This window comes from Rhipicephalus sanguineus, chromosome 7 (genome assembly GCF_013339695.2).
Source record: "Rhipicephalus sanguineus isolate Rsan-2018 chromosome 7, BIME_Rsan_1.4, whole genome shotgun sequence".
In the NCBI taxonomy this organism is placed as follows: Eukaryota; Metazoa; Arthropoda; class Arachnida; order Ixodida; family Ixodidae; genus Rhipicephalus; species Rhipicephalus sanguineus.
The window spans coordinates 58,000,256-58,019,548 of NC_051182.1; the positions used below are offsets into that span (position 1 = coordinate 58,000,256).

Genomic DNA, 19,293 nt, shown 5'->3' on the forward strand with positions numbered 1-19,293 from the left:
GCTAGAGAGCAGGCAAGTTCAGGTTGGAGTGGTGATATCACACCTCCACCTGGTGCTGAGAAGCACCAGGTGGAGGTGTGATGCCCGTTCTTCGGCGTGAGGCTGCGAGGCGAGTGCTGCTTTTAGATGACGATGGAGTCTCTCTACAATGCCAGATGATGCTGAATGATACGCAGTTGTGCGAATGCGCACACAACCCAGAAGAGATGTCGCAGGAGTGAAAAGCGCCGACTCGAACTGTCTGCGCCGATCAACAGTCACCATTGATGGCACGCCGAAATGGCTATTCCGAGTAGACAGAAAAATATAAGAAACTGTCTCCGCCGTTATGTCAGGCATTAGAGCTGCTTCAGGCCACCTTGAGTACCTGTCTATGCAGCGAGCACATACGTATACCCACGGCATGGCGGCAACGTTCGGACGATGTCGAAATTAATGGTGCTGAAACGTGCATTAGGGAGAGGGAATTTTCCCCATGGAAGCTTGACGCGTAGTAGGACCTTGATACACGGACACGCTGTGCAATTGCGAACCCAGTCACGAATGTCAGCGCGTTTGCGCGGCCAGGCGCAAACGCGCTGCATGACTCGTACGCCTGAATGCCAAATTGAGTGCAGGGTGCATTTCAGGGGCGTAGCCAGAAATTTCTTTCGGGGGGGGGGGGGGGGGGGTTCAACCCTACATTGTTATGTTCGTGCATGTGTTTGTATGTGTGCATGTACATATATGGAAGCAAAATTGAAAAATTTCGGGAGGGTTTGAACCCCCCCCCCCCCTGGCTACGCCCCTGGCCCTGGTGCATTTTTCTGAAACGTCACAGCAGAGCGTAACGTATTTGTCGAGAAAGTTAACTTGCTCAGCTGGGAAAAAAAGGACGCAGGAACGCAGTAGACTGGACGAGCGCTGAACTTACAACTGACATCTTTATTGCACCTACCGCTCGTTTTCACGAAGCATCAAACCGAGCACGCCATTCCAATCAAATCGCCAGTCAAAAGCATCAGGTATGCAAACTACATATTCACTGAAAGCTAACACGTGTACATGAATTACATCGTGCGCACGTATCTTCCACACTCATATAAAAAGACCAAAAGTGACAAACCGATAAAAGCAGTTCCTAACTAGGACGAACAAGCAACAGAAAAAAACGCCAAAAAAACAACAAACAATCAACAATCCATTTTCGAGGCGCAGGCTCACCTGCGCCTCGAGTGATTGAGATTGAGTTGATTGAGAGTTAGAGGATAACCAATAAAAAACATGGTAAAGCAAATGATTTAAATGAAGCCTTTGAGAAATTGAGTCTCAGCGTCAGTGAGTAAAATAGATGGCTTGCTGATGCAACTGTCTCCTGCTTCCCTGATAAAAAACGCTTCCACAATTTCACGTTCTGTTTTCCCGTTTGCCTTCTTTAAAAATTGCGTGTACTCAAAAGTGGGCGCACCACCGCACTTCTTGCAATGTTCCTACTTGAAAAGACCCCTATTGAGCGAACCTTATTGAGATTGGCGTGCTGGAGGCTTTAGCTTCTAAAAACGAACATGGCTATTTTCTACAGATCGGGGGAACGACATTCAGATGCCGATTGCCTTTCTCGAGTCCCATACGCACATGCAAGTGCAGAAGATGACGACGCAGCCTTTGTCGGAGTTGTAAACTTGGCTACTGTCGCAAAGCTGCAACGAGAAGACCCGGAACTGGAGTTCATCATTCGTATTTTCGTTCGTCACGCTTCAGCCGTGCCAACACTGTTTGCGAGAGGGCTACCAACATTCTGCTAGTGTAACGCCCTTCTGCATGAAGTTAGTTTTGCGCCGAACAGGAATGACAACTTACTCGTCGTCCCAATATATCTCAGCAGCGAACTAATACAGTCATGTCACGATGAACCAACACACGGCTATTGGGTTAGACGTTAACGCCGTGCAAAGTCAGGCAGAAATACTACTCGCCAAGGTCGACGGCGATCATTCAACAGTACGTTCGGACATGCCTTGACTGCAAGCGCAGGAAGGTCCCGTCCGTCAAACCAGCAGGTCTCCTCCATCCTATTGACGTACCTGGTACTCCATTCACTGAAGTCGGAATGGATCTCCTGGGCCCATTTCCAACTCCGTCAGCGGGTCGCAGATGTAATATAATCGCCACAGACTGCCTCACTCGCTACGCCAAAACCAAGGCTCTGGAGAGGGGCACGACGAGTGAAACACACCGATTTTTTGTCGAGAATGTAGTGCTGAGCGATGGCGCTCCGTCAGCGATAATAACACACAGGGGAGCCCCATTCACAGCCAAGCTCTTAGAGACAGTTTTAAGACTTAAGGCCGAGACAGACGGTACGATTTTCCGTGCGATGCAGCGTCCGACACGGCGGTGGGGGAGAGGGAATGGTGGCTGTCCGATGCTATGAAAGGTCACCATTCCGGTTTTCCCACCGCCGTGTCGGACGCCGCATCGCATGGAAAATCGTACCGTCTGTCTCGGCCTTTAGTGCGACATCTCACCGGCGAACAACGGCGTATCATCCGAAAACGAATGGCCTAACAGAGCGCCTCAACAAGACACTTGTGCATATGAATTGCGTGTATGTCGATGTCGAGCATAAAAACTCGGACGAGATCTTCCGTATGTTACGTTCGCATATAACACGGCTCACCAAGAAACAACACGAATGACACCATCCTGTCTGCTTGGTGCTCGTGAATGACAACTATGTTTGATGCTATGCTGCCGCTTGAGTCAAAGGCGCCGAAACGGATGTTGATTACATCGCCCAACTTGCTGAAGAAGGCCGACAACTTACCGAAGCCTGGTAGCTATACACTGGTTAACAGAGTGCTTAGCGATCTTATCCATCGGAGACTGTGTAGTAATCTCTGGAAACTCGTTAAGTAAAGCTGTATACGGTGAGGTAGTTTCATAAAAGTGGGGTTTAGGGCCATATCGTGTGACAGAAAACCGTTGACCGACAAGCCGGTAATGTAATCACCAGGCAACTGCTGTTCATACCCACGAGCAGATGAAAATGCCTTAAAATATCGGCTCCTAAGATGCCATAGCGGACGTCTGCTATCCAAAGTGGCCATTGTAACCCTCTCTTAAGCCCTAGATGTAGAGTGAGGGGCACCTCCGTAAGTTGCGATGACAGAAGAGTTGATAGCGTGTAGAGGTGTTCACTTTAAGCGAAGACGTCGGTCAGCTTTCAAAGCAGGGATTATGCTCACTTCTGCCCCAGTGTCTACCAGCAAACGGAGTCCTGTGGTTCGGTCGGTAATATAGAAAAGGCGGCATCGTGCTTGTCGTGATCGCCCGCCGCTGTTATTGACAATCGGCCTGAGCGTTTCACGTGCTCCGCGAACAGAGTGACGCAAATCTACGAGCCCCGGCCTAAAAACGTTGGTGATAGTGGCATGGTTTTTGTGATGAAAAACTGCGCTCAGGTTGGTGGAACGGTCTTTGCACAGAAGGTGACGTCAGAGGTCGCCGATGTGGACAGGTTCGGTGATTGAAGTTAAGAGTGCTTTTTAATTTCAGGCGCAAGTCGGCTACTTGAGACGCGACCTCTTTTACCGTAGCTCGAAGGGAATGAGCTTCGGATAAAGGAGAAGTACAGGCAGCGTTTATGACGGCCGGAGCAAAATTCATAGTGTCTTCAGACAATTCTGCGAGCTGCGACAGGGACTTGTGCTGAGCTGTGATGACAGTCATTCGCACGTTAGTTGGAAGATGCTGTAGAAACAGCTCACGTAGTACGGCTGTGCCCAAGTAGCCAGGCTGGTCCTCAATTAGGTACTGCATAGAGCACTGCACGGGCGGCATTTTACGGCCCGGGCCCGCTTCATGAAGCCCGAGCCCAGCCCGGGCCCGTGGTTCCAAGCGCGGGCCCGGCCCGGGCCCGGGCGTACAAGACCGAACCCAGCCCGAGCCCGGCCCGGGCCCGGGCGTTCATTACTAATCTAATCCAGGGCGCGCTTGTTCATGACCAGGCCCGACCCGGGCCCGCTAGAGGATATTACTTGTTGATGATGGTTATTATTGATGCCGTGCGCTTTGTAGCGGGCGACCGGACGGGAAATCCGGTGTGTACATGCATCAAAATGTTGCTTTGCCCACAGTGGTAGCTCAGCGGTTAAGCTGTTTCGCTGTTAAGTCCTAGGACGCGGGTGCGATTCCCGCGGCCACGGCGGCCGCAATTTGGTGGGGGCGAAATGCAAGAACACCCGTGTATATACTCATCTTTATGTGCACGTTAGAGAACTCGAGGTCGTCGAAATTGATCCGGTGCCACTACGGCGTGCCTCGTTATCATATCGTGGTTTTGGCACGTAATACGAAGGAATGTAAACTGAATGTATCGTATGTGTCAACCTATATATATATATATATATATATATATATATATATATATATATATATATATATATATATATATATATATATATATATATACGTGTCACTTCAGCTTGGCACAGTATACGTTAGACCATGGAATGCATAACATTCGCGTGTGCTCGAAGGCCCGACTTTCGCATTTTAGTGAGCGTGTCCGAGTCCGGCCCGGCCCGCCGCCTCAATCCCGGGCCCGGCCTAGGCCCTCGGCTTCAAGCCCGGGCCCGCACTTTCAAGCCCGAGCCCAGCCCGGGCCCACCGGAAAACGCTTCGGACGGCCCGGCCCGGCCCGCGGGCCGGGCCGGGCCCGGGCTTTCGGGCTGGCCCGGGCCCGTGCAGTGCTCTAGGGGGGTATACCAGACCGCTACATGTGCGCGTTGCGTGATCGAGTTTCTTTTTGTAGCCGATCAGACCTTGAAGAGAAAAAATAAGTTCCAAGAACTCGGAAGCTTGGGAGGTGCGCACCGCTGTTTCCCGTAGGAACGCATCAAAAGCAATGAGAGGACGCTGTCCTCTCATTGTTACAGACAGCGTCGCAGAGAGCGTCCAGCGCCCATAGTAGACAGCGGCCATTGCAGAAACAGAGCTTTACCTGAGCGAACGCGCCGCCTCCTTATTTGCTACTTGCTTTACAGTCACGGGCGACGACAGGAAACACTTGGACGGGCTACGACGACACGAGACGCAGACAGCACGATCGCATAACGTGCTACGCACCCAGTAGGCCTCATAGTTTGCGTTGACCTGTTGACGCGTCATGCTTAAAGCGTAGAGGTGCCAAAAGCCACGGCTGCCGATGTTTCAAGCTTCCTGCTGTTTCCTGTTTATTGTGTCGGGGTCCTTCTCGTGTTACTGTTAGGGACTTGATCACCAGTTCATGGCCGGCGTATAAGAGCTCTTTCACCTTTTTGCTTGCCAATTTCGCCACGCCGACTCCTATCATTCGCAGTGAAATGGCCTCGTCAAGCGCACCAACAGAACTTCGGCCAACGTGCTTTCGATATGCGTCAATTCTAGGCACAGAAACTTGAACGACGTGCTGCCCTTTCATCCCATGCGCCTACAACACGGCAAAGCATGAAAGCACGGGCTACAGCCCCTTCTGTCTTCCTTATGTTGGTATACCACCCCGTACCTTTCTTGACATCATACTGCCTTTCACTGCACGTGCGGACACTTCTATCGCCGAGACTGTCTGCCACGCTGAAGAAGCACATTGCATAGCTCAGCTGCGTACGATGACGTCAATACACTGCTATGATCAGCTATGATTCACCTCGCAAGGATGTGTTATACGACAAAAGCGGCATAGTACGCTTTTCCAAGCCATTTCATAAGCGCGGCCTGTGCCAAAAGTTTCTGGCTCGCTACAGCACCCTTTCGTCATTGTCGATCGTGTAGGTGATGTGACTTTTGCAAGAGCTCGCCTCTTATCTCACGGCTACCATTCTAGGCAAACGCAGCTTGTTCACTTCACTGTCATGCCCGTGACTCCGAGTTCACGTAACCGTTACTCGCTTAGCGGGCTTCGTCTGGTAAAGGATTGCGACAGAGAGCACGGAGGAAGAGGAGGAGGAAGAGCACTTGTCCTTGGAACGAGTCGGTGTCGGCGCGGCGGCCAATTTCTCCTTTTTATCAAGGAATTTCTAAATAAACACGTCATCGTAACAGAATACATTCTTTAGACCGCGGGCGTTGTTTCTAATGTATTAATTTCTTCAGTCACTCGCAAGTGGTTCCACTACAGTGCTTCAGAGAGAAAGAATAGGGATGATTGAAAGGCAGGGAGGTTAACCAGGTCTGAGCCCGGTAGGCTACCCTGTAATGGGGAAGGGGGAATAAAAGTTAGAGGAAGAGAGAAAAGTTACTGTTGCCGTCGACATAACGGCAGTTCTGCGCTTGACATCACATGCGGTAAGCCAGTCCCGTGGGTCAAACTAAAGCAGCACATTCTCTGCTTTATGCAACTTGTATGCGCGGTCCCATGCAAAAAAATCTTGTCGACAAGTGAAGCCATGGTGGTGCTGCTAGTGTTCTGCAGCAACAGACTTCTGAAGGCCTGGGAGAACTGGAGTGATGGTGTCCAGCAGTTGCACCACGCTTCGAGCTATTGGTGTCTGCATCTTGCTCAGCAGCACACGAATATCACTCACTATGCTGTTGACCATGCCGACAACTGGTCTTTCTTCGTTGGTCAGTTCATGAGGACCGATGAAGTGTCCCTATCTGTCGAAGTGTCATGTCGCTCATAAGGTACATGCAGTTTTGGGATTTCAGGCCAAGCGTCAGCTGCATTGCTGGTAGAAGTGTCATTGTCTATAGACACGGCTGCGTTCGCTCTGGGTGGTAGAAACGACGCGTTAGCTCGATTGCTAGCAGGAGCGTCTTTGTCCTTACACCCGACAGTACTTGGCCTGAATGGAAAAGGTGGAGGTGGTTTTGAACGTGGTTCGTGTGGCAACGAGTTTTGGGGCCACCGCCTGCGACGGGACCATCGTCGCGTATAGATACAGGCGCTTCTCGGTGAGGCAAGACATCTTTAACCCTTTGCTTCAAAATTGCTATCTCCCTTCAAATAACAGGCCAATGCTTCGAAGATCCATCACGGGGCCCGTTGCAATTTAAGCATTTGAGTATCATCGCCTCGCACATGTCCGTGGTGTGGTGCTCAGTGCATCGGTTACAAACGGTAGCGTTCCTGCACACACAAATCGCATGACCTAACCCCGTGCACTTCCAGCACTGAAACGGTCTCAGTACAAACGGGCGAACTGCGTGTCGAAAGTGGCCCACTTTTACGTGTGATGGGAGTGATACGCCCTTAAATATAATAGCTATAAAGGCGGCCCTGAATACTTTAGTACCATCAGCGCAGGTTACTTCTGCATAAAGGTCACATTCTTCAGCGTAGGCGTTATTGAATAAGGAAACACAATCGTTGTAAAGAAGTACATTATGACATACCTTGTCAAATGCACCGCAGAAATGCAGAACATGTGATCAAGTATATGAGAAATATCAAGGATAGCATGTAGGACACGATATAAGTTGGATTTTAAAAGAATGTGGCTTTTGAAAACCGAGTTGCGATGGCGAAAAAATGAATTCGATTCGACAACCATAGCAAAGTTTTAACATAAAATAGTCTGAAATATTTTAGAAGGAATATATAATAATTGCTCGGTTTGAACGTCCCAAAAGCATGATATGATTATTAGAGACGTCCTAGTGGAGGGCTCCGAAATTTGGACCACCTGGTGTTCTTTAGCGTGCACCTAAATCTAAGTACACGGGCATTTAGCATTTCCACCTCTATCGAAAATGCAGCCGCCACGCCCGGGATTCGATCCCATGGCCCTGCGGGCCAGCAGTCGAGCATCTGAACCACTAGACCACTGTGGCGGGTCTATATTACAAGGAATGCCTACGACTGAAATGGGCCGGTAATTTATTAGAAATTGAAAAGTGGAAGCACCTTGCCAATCTTCCATTCTTTCGGGAGAAATCTCGTGCCCAATGTTGCGTAAAAGGCTTAGATAAATACTAGACGAATAAAAATTTTTGGTTTTTAAACATTCCCTTAATTTCATGACAGCCTGGAGTGGAGAAAAATTTTCATTAATGAATCACAATTTCAATTACAGTAGATATAATAATTTTAGTTGTCGGAACTGTATAATCGCCCTATTGCAAAACCCAGCGCCACTGGGTACCAGCGTCCCGCTGGATACTGGGCCGCTGGAGCGGCGATTTACTGGGAGGCGCTGGGTACTCAAGCGCAAAACGGCTCCACAGCGTTAAAACGGCGGTGCCTACGTTCCCTGCGTAAATATATTAGTAAAGAAAGTCATATAGAAAGCATTAGTGCCATAAAAAAAAGAAAAAACAAGCCGTACGAAAAAAAAAAAGCTCCACCACGAGGATTCGAACTCCCCACCTGTCAATCTCCAAGCGAGTACTCTACAACTGCGCCACGCTGAATTTTTTTTTTTTCTTTCATGGTATTTATTATAATGCGTATTTGAAATTATCACAAACGCTATGACGTAGTGATGCATTCACTTAGCGACAATAATCGCACAAGCACTGCACAAGCATTCAAAAGCTTACATGCATATATACTGTGCAAGTCCAGAGAAGCAGGAAAAGTCACTCTTCAAAGCTTGTTACACGTGGAGGCTGGTAAGGATGAACACCTCATCAAGATGGGGTGCCAGTCTGGTGTGATGTCAAGTTCTTCGTAAATGTCCTTTAGATGGAGAGCCATACGCATGAAATGCATACTTGAAGCAGTGGTTAGTTCTGCATTACGGTCTTGCATGCGCGTTTTCCACAGACTGTGCAGTCCCATAAGGAAAAACATGTCAAAGGGCACTTCATCAAGAGACGTTGGGAGAAGGTAACGTATAGTATGCGAGTTAATGTTAAAATATTTTTGAACAGTTCGTTGAAGGATGTCCCAAAATAGAATGGCATCTTTGCAGCTAATAAAACAGTGTTCTACTGTCTCTGGTACATCGCAGAGACGACAGTTAACTGAAGAAACAAAAATACCTTTCCTCTGCAACCATGATTTCACCGGCAGTGTATCAGTATGGAGTTTGTAAAAGAAGGTTTTTGTATCAGGAGAAAGATGCATTTTCCGAACTCGTTTTAGTACATCATGTCCTGGAAGGTGAGAATATAATGAGCGGTAAAGTGGAGGTGGAAAAAGCATGGATAACAAATCCTTGTAGAGTCGCTTGCATGATACTGTGTATAGATATTCTATGGAAAACCGGACCTTGAGAAACCGTACAGCGATGAAAACTACACGTCATCGTCGTTGTAAAAGGGCTAGTCAACACAGTAAGACAGCGTTTCGTTTCAAATTTCGGTGTGTGTATTCAAGGAAGACGCGATCTTTCTTTCCAAATCACGCTTGCGTCTTCATTAGACACAAACCAGGGGTGGCCTGCAACGAATGAAATCTCCAAAATGGGAAGAGCGCTAGGTTTCTTTAAGAATTCCCGTTTTAACTCCGAAAAATATCAAATGGATCGAGGAGCAGGGTACAGTTTGACGGCTGTTACTGCCGATTTTTAACAGCCGTTTCTCGCCCTTGCTAATGATGAACATCTACAGAACCTTTATGATGACTCGTTCGATAAACACGCGCCTACATGAATTCATACTGAGTAGAGTTCTCGCGCGAGCGACGATATTACTGCGGGGCGGGCGTGCCTGTGTTCTGACTTGCAGTTCTATCGATACCTACAACTATAAAACCGCTGCGCAAAAACAAATACAATTAGTTGAAAAAAGATGCCGGTGTGTTAATTCACTAACGCGTACCAGTTGACAGGTATGTGTTCTGACGTATGAGTCAGAAGTACCGGCGAGTGCGGCGGGCTGCTTTGGGTGAGCCTGCGCTTGTTGCTGAAAGCGCGTCGCATCGATGGTCATCGCTCCTTGTGCGGACACCGTACACGAGAAAAAATCGTTAATTTAGGTTAACGGATGTCCATACTATACTTTACAGTAAATCTTACACGTTGGAATTGCGTGTACTTAAACCAAGAAGCGCCGGTGGCATGTAGACGGACTCGGCCGGTACGCTAGGCCTAACACTTGCTGGGAGCCGCACTTGGTAGGACCGATCTCGGCGCAGATGAGTTGCGATGGTTGAAGTTTCTGCATTTTAGCCTCGAAACCTTTTTAACTGTTACCTAACGTATAGCTGAAGTAAGTGGAAGTGCAAGAATTGCCCGAGATGCGTTTCCGGTGTGGCGATATCGAACGACGGCTGTTTTTCTGGCCTCCGTTGGGAGGGATCGCGAAGCCAGCGCTCATTTACTTCTTGCCAACTGCATGGCGATGTAACGATTTGCTGTGTATGTTGAGACCAACGCTTCCAGACTTATAAACATTACAATATGAAGTCATTACCGCCACACATCACGGATGCAAAACTGATATATATATATATATATATATATATATGTATATATATATATATATATATATATATATATATATATATATATATATATATATATATATATATATATATATATATATATATATATATATATATATATATATGAGCGGCATGCACAAAATGTGTATTCATTGCCGCTACGTACGTGCTCCGCAAAAATTAACGACGTTATTGGCACTGCATGAATAAAAAAAGCGTGGTAGAAAGCAGAATGATCAGTGTTGGCTGCTTTTGGTTATTAACATATTTTTCTCTACATTCAACAGGCAAACAATAAAATTGACCGTGCTTTCACATATCTCTCATATCACGTATATCATGAAAATAGTGCGTGGTCTTTTTCTGCCAAGCTAGAATTTGTGACACATGTTTGGGACCCGTTAGGACAGCATGTATGGGTACCATGGAATCAGACATTCGATATTCAACTATACCAAAGCATTCCGCCGCGCACGATACGGAAAGAGCGCGTGGCACTGGCACAACAATGCAGGCTCCAGTATGTGCCAGCGCACGCCAGTGAGAATTCCAGCGTCTCCAGCGCTTCCCAGTGAGCGCCAGCGTCACAGCGGCAAAGCCAGTGGCTCTACCAGTGCGACCCAGCGCTTTCACAGTGCTTTCACCGGAGTCTTAGTGAAGTCGAGCGTGTACCAGTGTTCCCAGTGCGGTCCAGCGCCAGGAAACGTACTGGTATCACGCTGGGGGTACTGGAATGGCGCTGGTTTTTGCAATAGGGCGGTGTGTAGAAACTGCGGCTGCGAAACATTTTGACTGTCTCAAAAGTCGCGCTAAAATGACGTTAACACGGATGCATATTTTTAGAGGAATGCCATCGCCAGAGGCAACTGATAGGATTTATTGTTATCAACTTTTAGAATAATTGAACGGCAGGGATTTCGCGAATCATTCTTCAGGTGGCTTGGTAAGGTATGTGGTAGATAAGTATGCTTCTAGTTTTACGGGAAGCCATGTATTCATCGGAATCCTGATTAAATCATTTCAAGCGCATGTCACTAGGACGAAACGGGGTCAATCTACAGATTCACCTTTTTTTGTGAGCTGAACTTCTGAGGTTAGCGCTTTACCACGGCTCAGTACAATTTAAATTTATTTTGTCAAGAGGGATGTATTTGTCGAATAATTGAGCGACCTAAGCCATAATTGTGGAGGTTTGGGCGTGTTGGTATGACATGACCAATAAATTATAAGCGCACAAACAGACGAGGACAAAAACACGTATGACACACAGGCGCTGTCTGCGTCATACGTGTTTTTTGTCCTCGTGTGTTTGTGCGTTTATAACTCATTGGCTAAGCAACAAACATGCTCCAGTTGCATGTTGCGCGCTCCTCAATATTGTCAATGAATATTTATATAAGTGTGCATAGTTCTCTGTTTTAGGGGCGAAGCTCCTCTTAGCCTAACCTTGTCATGCGTCCGGCGTAAGGCCGGACGCGTGACAAGGGTATACTAAGAGGAGCTTCTCCCGAACAATATAATATATGGCGCTGTCTCATAGAAAAAGAACTAGGAGGCTCACCAGTAAATATACGGCTAGTAGTGCGGGCGATATGGCAACAAGGAGCATTAAGCGGAAGGTCAGAGAGGCGGAGAGGACTTATTGGATGACAGCGATGGAAAAGAAGCCGGCTCTGAGTAACTACCGAAAGCGAAAAAACGAAATAAGGAGGGAAAGGTTTTATGATAATTCAAGGGGAAGCGCTTTACTGTTTGAAGCAAGGTCGGGCTGCCTTAGAACGCGCAGTTATAAAGCGAGATTCAGTAACGAAGAAGAACAATGTACATGCTGCGGGGGAACTAAGGAAACGGTGGAACATGTACTGATTGAATGTGGCGATATTCATCCAGGTATACGTGTGGGCACGAGTCTACATGAAGCCTTGGCTTTTAGGGACAACAATGGAAAGCTGAACACGTCCGCGATAGAAATAAGCAAGAGACGGTTAGAGTATTGGTGGCAGAAAAGTAGAGATAAAGTACAAAAATAAATAATGGAAAAAAATAAGGTCATTCTGCCTTAAGAGGCAGAGAGATGGACAGTGAATTCATATTTTTTGGTATAATAACATAGATTTACTCAATGGCGATAAGGTATTAGGCCAACATGAAACAAGGAAGTTTTTTTTTCTTTGTTTTTTTTCTTCGAGCCCGGTGGCAGACATGTCACCGCCCCGTTAAAAAGGGGGCACTCATAGCATCCATCCATCCATCCATCCACATACAAACTGCACTTGAGTGATGATATTCTAGATGGCGCTGTACACAATCTGTGTCGTCATCACCATTTCTCGTCTCATTTTCCAGATGGCGTTGATCCAATAGAAGTGTGTGCAATAGTGCGCTTGTGTGAATCGCCACCAGATGGCTGTGGGAGTGCCGCTACTCTCCGATTGGCTGCTGCGCGGGCCTGGGTGCGCGGGGAACGAGTGCCTCTCTCAGTCTCCTGGATCGTCGCCGTACGTGTCGGATCGTTGGTGGGGCATGGACGAAGCGAAGGGCCGCGGCGGCGCGTGCTCGCGGCGACTCGGCGGCCACTTAAACCGGTACTCATTCCACTTAAACCGGTACTCGAACCCCTAGCTGTGCACTTCTCCGACCATAAGTGCGTAATATATATCAAGGTAACTTGAAATCTCAGTAAAAGTTTTCTTCACCGTACCTCACGTGTTTGCATGATGATTTTATCGCGCGAACTTCTCGGAGGATTAACGGTATCACCCATAACCTCCGGATCTTCGCCCACCTCACCATCATTCACCTCGTGGATATGCAGTGATTTTTTCGCCACAAAATTTGCTTTTTTGTAGCCTCTAATTAACTCGTAGTTTTTGCAATCTTAAGTTTCGAAGCTGTCAACAGAGAAGGAAAAAGTGAATCATCGCTTAAGCTGCGTAAGAATGAAAACCCAGAGCTCACTTCATGTTAACATGTTAGCATTATATCAAGAATCTTTACCACGGATGAAATTATTATATTTCGTTGCCACAATACATGAGTGAATGAAATATGGAAGAGAAGTCTAAAACTTCTTGGGTTCTTGTGTTGTAAGGTTAAACTAGTGGTGCTTAAGATTACCATGCTATGTGGGCAATGCAGACATGTCGTATTAAAGCTAAAGAGATGCGGAGTATTGTGATACAACAATGTTAAAGCATCGTGTACTTCATTTGCAAAAGAGTAAGCATATGAAGGAGGGTGATAAAAAAGCCCCATAACAACTACTTCATGGATATTTGAACTAATAACCAAAGAATTTCAAGTTTGCTTGTTATTCAACAAGCTGAGGACGACCAATATCGGGAACCGGTAACAAAACGCCACCTCCTGTCTTTTTAATGCGGTCGGATCGAGAAGTCATGAAATGGTCTATACATCGAAACATTTGACGATCGCGAAGAGTAGAATGTAACCTCGCTTCTGTGTTAGCGCTACACGGTCAGCATTCCATATGCGACTGGTAGCAACGAGGAAGTCGCGTTGATTTAATAGTCCTGGTATGTTGCAGAAAAAATTAGACCATCTCCCGCTAAAGGGGACCATGAGGCGACGCCAAGCCGGAGCACTTGCGCGATCGTGTTCCGTTGGCGATCGCTGGGCATGCTACCGACCTCGCGTCGTGGAACGCGAAGAGGAACACTACGCGCGTCGTGTCTTCCCTCTAGCCTTGCCGTTATTTCTCACAGGGCGTGCGGGGAACGTCGACAGGCGCGCGAGAGAGAGGCAGCGTAGAAGAGGAGAGAGTAGGGGAGGGGACGCGCATGCCCTGGCCCTCATCGCGGCGCTGCGCAGGAGAGAATTTCGGCATGTCGATCCGCATTGCAGAGGAGCCAACCGAGGCAAGCGCTGGACTGAACGCGCGCCGCGCTCTGCCATTTGAAGGAGAGGAGACTAGAGGAGGAGAGTAGCGTATGCGCCGTGAGTGCAGAAGCGAGAACGCAGGAGAAGCGCAAGCAGGTGCTGGTAGAGAAGTGGAGATAGTAACGCTCAGCTGTTAGAGAGAGGGAAGGAGGAGAGTTGCGCATGCGGAGTGTGAGTGCGGACTACGACGCTGCGTGCGGATGACCACGCCGCGTTACATACCCCCGAGCAAGAGATACTTGGCATCTAAACACTTTTGAAGGCGTTCAATGGCATCAACATCGGTTCACCCGCTACTATATAGCAGTGCGCGCTGCACTGTGCGAAAAGCAGTTATCGTTGTTGCGATCGATACCTTAAACGGACGCATCAGTTGTGGGTTATACACGGATGGAGCTTTATTTGCGGCTATTTTGTGGTAACCAAGTTTGAAAGGAGTTGCTTGAATTTGGCATTTAGTCACATCATTTAGCCTTTCCCGTGCATAGCATGTGGCTGAAGACAACCTTACACATACGCGTATGTCCCATTCTCTTCCCATGCGCGCTCATTAGCAGCAGTGTCCCTTCATTATTGGTCGATATTTAATACATTGGGCCCCAGGAGAAGAACGTACTCGATCGCGTCGGGGGGTAAATCATAATGACGCATGTAATTGCCTATCGTAACCATGAATTGGTAGAATTTTCTGTTATGTATTAAACGCTCATTCTTTTGATTATTATGACTTTCCATTTCTCCTGTATGAATTGCTGAAACCAATAACGATTGTTATTTTTGAGCAAAATGTCACCTCGCCGTGATGTTTTCATCCCAAAGGTTCTACGCACAAAAGCGCGTCGCACGGACACCTGTCAAGCTACCTGCCAATTGTTGATCACGGCAGGTTGGAACTCTCATTTGCCCAGACGGCAATAATACTCCACACCATACACACCATATGGGACCTATTTTATTTTTTGACCGAATCTCTCTCATTCAACTCCAAGACTGAGTGGCAGAGATCGTCATTTTGTTCCGTACTGATCTTGTTCAAGGGAAGATTACTGTCAAAAATTGTCATTTAATCAATCTTTCAGTCTCCAGATAAATGTGGTGAAAACCGATAAATCAAGGGTTCCAATATGCATCTCAAGTGTTCTGATTCTATCCGGCTTTTGGTTAATTACTGTGTCGAGAAGATGCTCATACCAGTAATTTCTGATAAGGAAGGGTATTTTGTAATTATGCCGGGCAGCTTGTTCTCAGAAAAAGCATTAACAGCCATAAAAAAGAATTTTAGGACGGTAAAACTTAAACCATCTGTAGTTAGGAACGTGCTGTCGACCTTTTGTTAAGACATAATCTTGAGAGAATAGCTTGTAATGCCAAGAAGGCTAAATCACTTACCTTAGAATTGTTTTTTTTTCAGCCAAAACACATAAGAACGAGATTTCGTTTCGAGCAATCGTTTCAGAGCAAGGCACCTGGCAAGTCGCTGAATTTAGTTATTTGCAGAACTGTTTAACCTCTGAGTGTTTCAGATCCTTTTCGTATGCGCAATTCTCAGGCGCTATACCCGGCGACAACTTTCTGTGGCAGCACGGCCAAGGCTACGTGGGCGGAGCCTATGCACTTGTGTTAGTGCGCCAAGTAGTCCGACCGCTTCGCCGGGTGTTTCGGTTTCGATTTCACCAGCATATTCCGGGTCAGTGTGTTCCCACAACGGTGCCACGTGAGCATGCGGTGAATTATGATCCGTGCGCAAGCAGCGTCAAGCTTAATCAAACTTGAATGAAATTTATCGAAAGGATACACATATGTATATCTAATATGCAAGAGTGGTATAACTTTCGAGTAATAAAATTTATATAATTTTCAAGAGCGGTGTAATGTTTGAGACAATATTTATGGATTCGGCAATAAAGTACTCAACTTTCAAATGACCTCGTCTGCAAAAAACACAGGCTGTGTTGCAACGCAGCGCAATGACATGCAGTGTGATGTTTTACTGCAAAGAAATATAGCAAAGCGTAAAGCCCTCTACGAAAACAGACTTTATTTGTAATGAATTTCGGCACATTTTAATTGTGAGAAAAACATAAAACGTGTCACATACGCACAAGCAGACTGCACAATGCTACGGTTTACATTAACTGTGTTTATATTCACGACTGTGTTCAGAATCACCTGAGGTATTCCATTCCGCTCATGTTACTGTCACTATCGTCACTCTCGCTGCTGGAATCTGATCCGAGTGGAATTATAAGCTGGTCGAGCTTTGCGTCGATGAGGCCGTCACGTTGCCAAAATTCGTCCTCGCTTTTTTCAACATGATTACACGCCCGGAGCCAATTGTCAGGCGTTACGAGAGCGATGCTTTCGGGTACCAGTTTTTCAACGCCGGCAAGAGTGAATGATGTATTATTAGCAGCGACGTAGCCTTTCACCTGGCTCCATATCATTTCAATAGGATTAAATTCGCAATGATAGGGAGGAAGCCTCACGAAGTCGTGACCGACAGCCTTCCCCAAAACATCCACGCGATAGGCGGAAAACATCTTCTTGTGGTCGTTCACCAAATCCAACAGCTCTGCTTTTAATTGGTCTTGGAAAAACGCGATATTCTTCTGTGTCAGCCAAGACTGGATGTCAGCCTTTCGTGTTGATGACGTTGGAACTTTCTCGAGGCGAACGCTGTGATATGGTGCATTATCCATCACTATGACACTGTGCGGTTTGATATTTGGCAAAAGCTGTTCAGTGAACCACATCTCAAAGCGCGGCCCGTCCATTTCGGCGTGGTAGTCACCAGTTCGTTTTGTAGCTCGGAAAAGAAGGCACGCTGCATTCAAGAACCCGTCCTCACTACCGGCGTGCAAGAGGATGAGCCTGCCACCTCTGCCGCTTGGTGCGCGAAGCCCTGTGGTCAGGCCTTGCCGAAAGGCATCCTCCCGTGTCGTGACGTTCGCGTCTTCCCATACTTTGTCCTTTGTATGTCCGGCGTTGACCCAGGTTTCGTCAAGGTAGTATATATGTCTAGAAGAACAAACAACAAAAATGAAGCATGTCATAGGCCACCAGCACGGCATTTTTGCAAGATAGGACAAGCAATTAGACAAGCGACACTGCTCAGATGATCCAACAGTGCTCAGGGCCCACTTGCTAATGCTACCCAACAACCAAGGCATCATAAAACACCATAAATGCATCACAAAAACTGCAGCGAAGCGCGGGCCGCGTCTTTGGCAACTCGAGAGCAATATTTTGATAGTATCGGTTGCTCAGTGAATAAAACGTTCCCTTCTTCGTGTAATGGCTACAAAACTTATCCTACGGAACGGCTCTCATACGTACCGTTTTTGAGCGCGATGTTGTCGGATGGTACGCAGGTACTGCCGTCGCCACATGACGACGTCGTTCCTCTCCAAGAGCGCACAATGTCTCTTCCGCTTGCGAAAGGAAAAACCGATGTCATTAAGCAGCCTTTGCATCGTTCGCACGCTCATTTTAGGCATGTTCATGTCACTGTCACTGGTCACATCATGAACGAGTTTTGCAGCTGTCGGAATTTCATTTCTCAGAAAAAACTGATGCACTTTTCTTCGTAGAGCCGCGAGGGAGAAGCTGTCGTGAAGTTCCAGTCTTGTCCTCCCGGTTTTCGCACGGGCATTCATGGCTGGGAGACGCAGGCGCTTGAGCTTCGGTGACTTCAGGGTGCCACTATTTACGTCGAGCTTAATACGGAAGACACTGCGTTCGCTAACACCAGTCAGCTCGCTGACCTTCCGACATGCGGCTCTCACAGACAGCTGCGGGTCACTTTTTCTTACTTGTGCGTAAACGTTGTGCACCATTTTCTTGGCCTGTACGGACAGCTTTTGGTTTGATAACGCTTGGAACGGCTGTAAAGCTGGTGAACTCATGACACGCGCTGGACTTTCCTCCGTAAGCGACGTTGACGAGCTGTAACCGGAGGACGCCATCTTTATTTGAAGGTGCAGTAAAAGAGGGACGGAAACGGCGAAAGCCAGAAAACCAAAAAACCTGAAAGAGCTTGAAACGAAATTCCTTCTACTCCGCAACATTCGTATTGATTGCTGAATAATTGAAATGCACAAAAAAAGTAAGTAGTCAATGGTTAAACTTTAGTTACCCAATGTAGTATACAAATGTTTTTATTAGGGGACTACATGCTGGGGCGCAGTAAAACAAGCGTGCTTCGGCTCCCTAGCCTTGGCCGTGCTGCCACAGAAAGTTGTCGTCGGGTATAGTTCAGTTCCTCTCAGAGGAGAACCCCGGTCGTTGTAAAGCTTTTAGTATGGATATTGAAGACCTGTATAATTCTTTGCCGCATAAGGACTTGTTAAAATGTGTTAATGGATGTATTTACGAACAAGGGCACCAGACGGTCGTCACCGATAAATGTGGTGTTTCTACGGGGGCATTTCTAGAAATCTTTTCCATGTATTTAAAGTCAACGCTGGTAGGTTGGAAGGAAGGCGTTTATGTGCAGAAATCAGGGAAATGTATCGGTTCTAAGGTTGCTCCGATTCTTAGTGATTTATACCTTAGCAAGGTTGACAATCTTTTGGAAGGCGCCTTAGGTAATTCGGTTATTAAGGTTTTTCGTTATGTGGACGAATACTTGATTTTTTGTAGTGATGAGGACTTTGAAAAAGTGGCAACTTCCGTGAGCGAAAAATTTGAATTAAACGGAGGAGGGCTGAGCTTTAATAAAGAGGTTCCTCAGAATAATGAAATACAATTTCTAGACATTTCTTTAACGTTCGAGAAGAACCACGTGTGCTGGCAGTATTCTCCTAGATCTTCGAAACCGCTGTTAAATTTTTCGTCGAAGCACTCGAAGGTTGTAAAAAACGGCATCGCCACGTCTTGCCTTAAGTCAGCCCTCAGCAAGTCGTGTGAGCACAAAATGAGTGATAGCTTTAGCGCACAGGTTACGCGTCTTTTAGATGTAGGGTATCCTCCTAATGCAGTGGCCATGGTCGCTCAACGTTTAGAGAAGTCTATTGTGTTAAGTCCGAGCATGGTTGCAGAAA

At 47.0% G+C, this 19,293-nt stretch overlaps 1 protein-coding gene across 1 annotated transcript; it reads right to left on the reverse strand.

Annotated features, from left to right (window-relative positions):
• Positions 1–16,369: 16,369 nt before the first annotated feature.
• On the reverse strand, positions 16,370–18,214 carry LOC119399462 (uncharacterized). Its single transcript, XM_049417713.1, has 2 exons — positions 17,588–18,214; positions 16,370–17,269 (listed from the first exon to the last, which is right to left on the reverse strand). Exons 1-2 carry the CDS (start codon positions 18,154–18,156, stop codon positions 16,417–16,419), a joined length of 1,422 nt encoding a protein of 473 aa, XP_049273670.1. The 5' UTR covers positions 18,157–18,214; the 3' UTR covers positions 16,370–16,416.
• Positions 18,215–19,293: the final 1,079 nt, after the last annotated feature.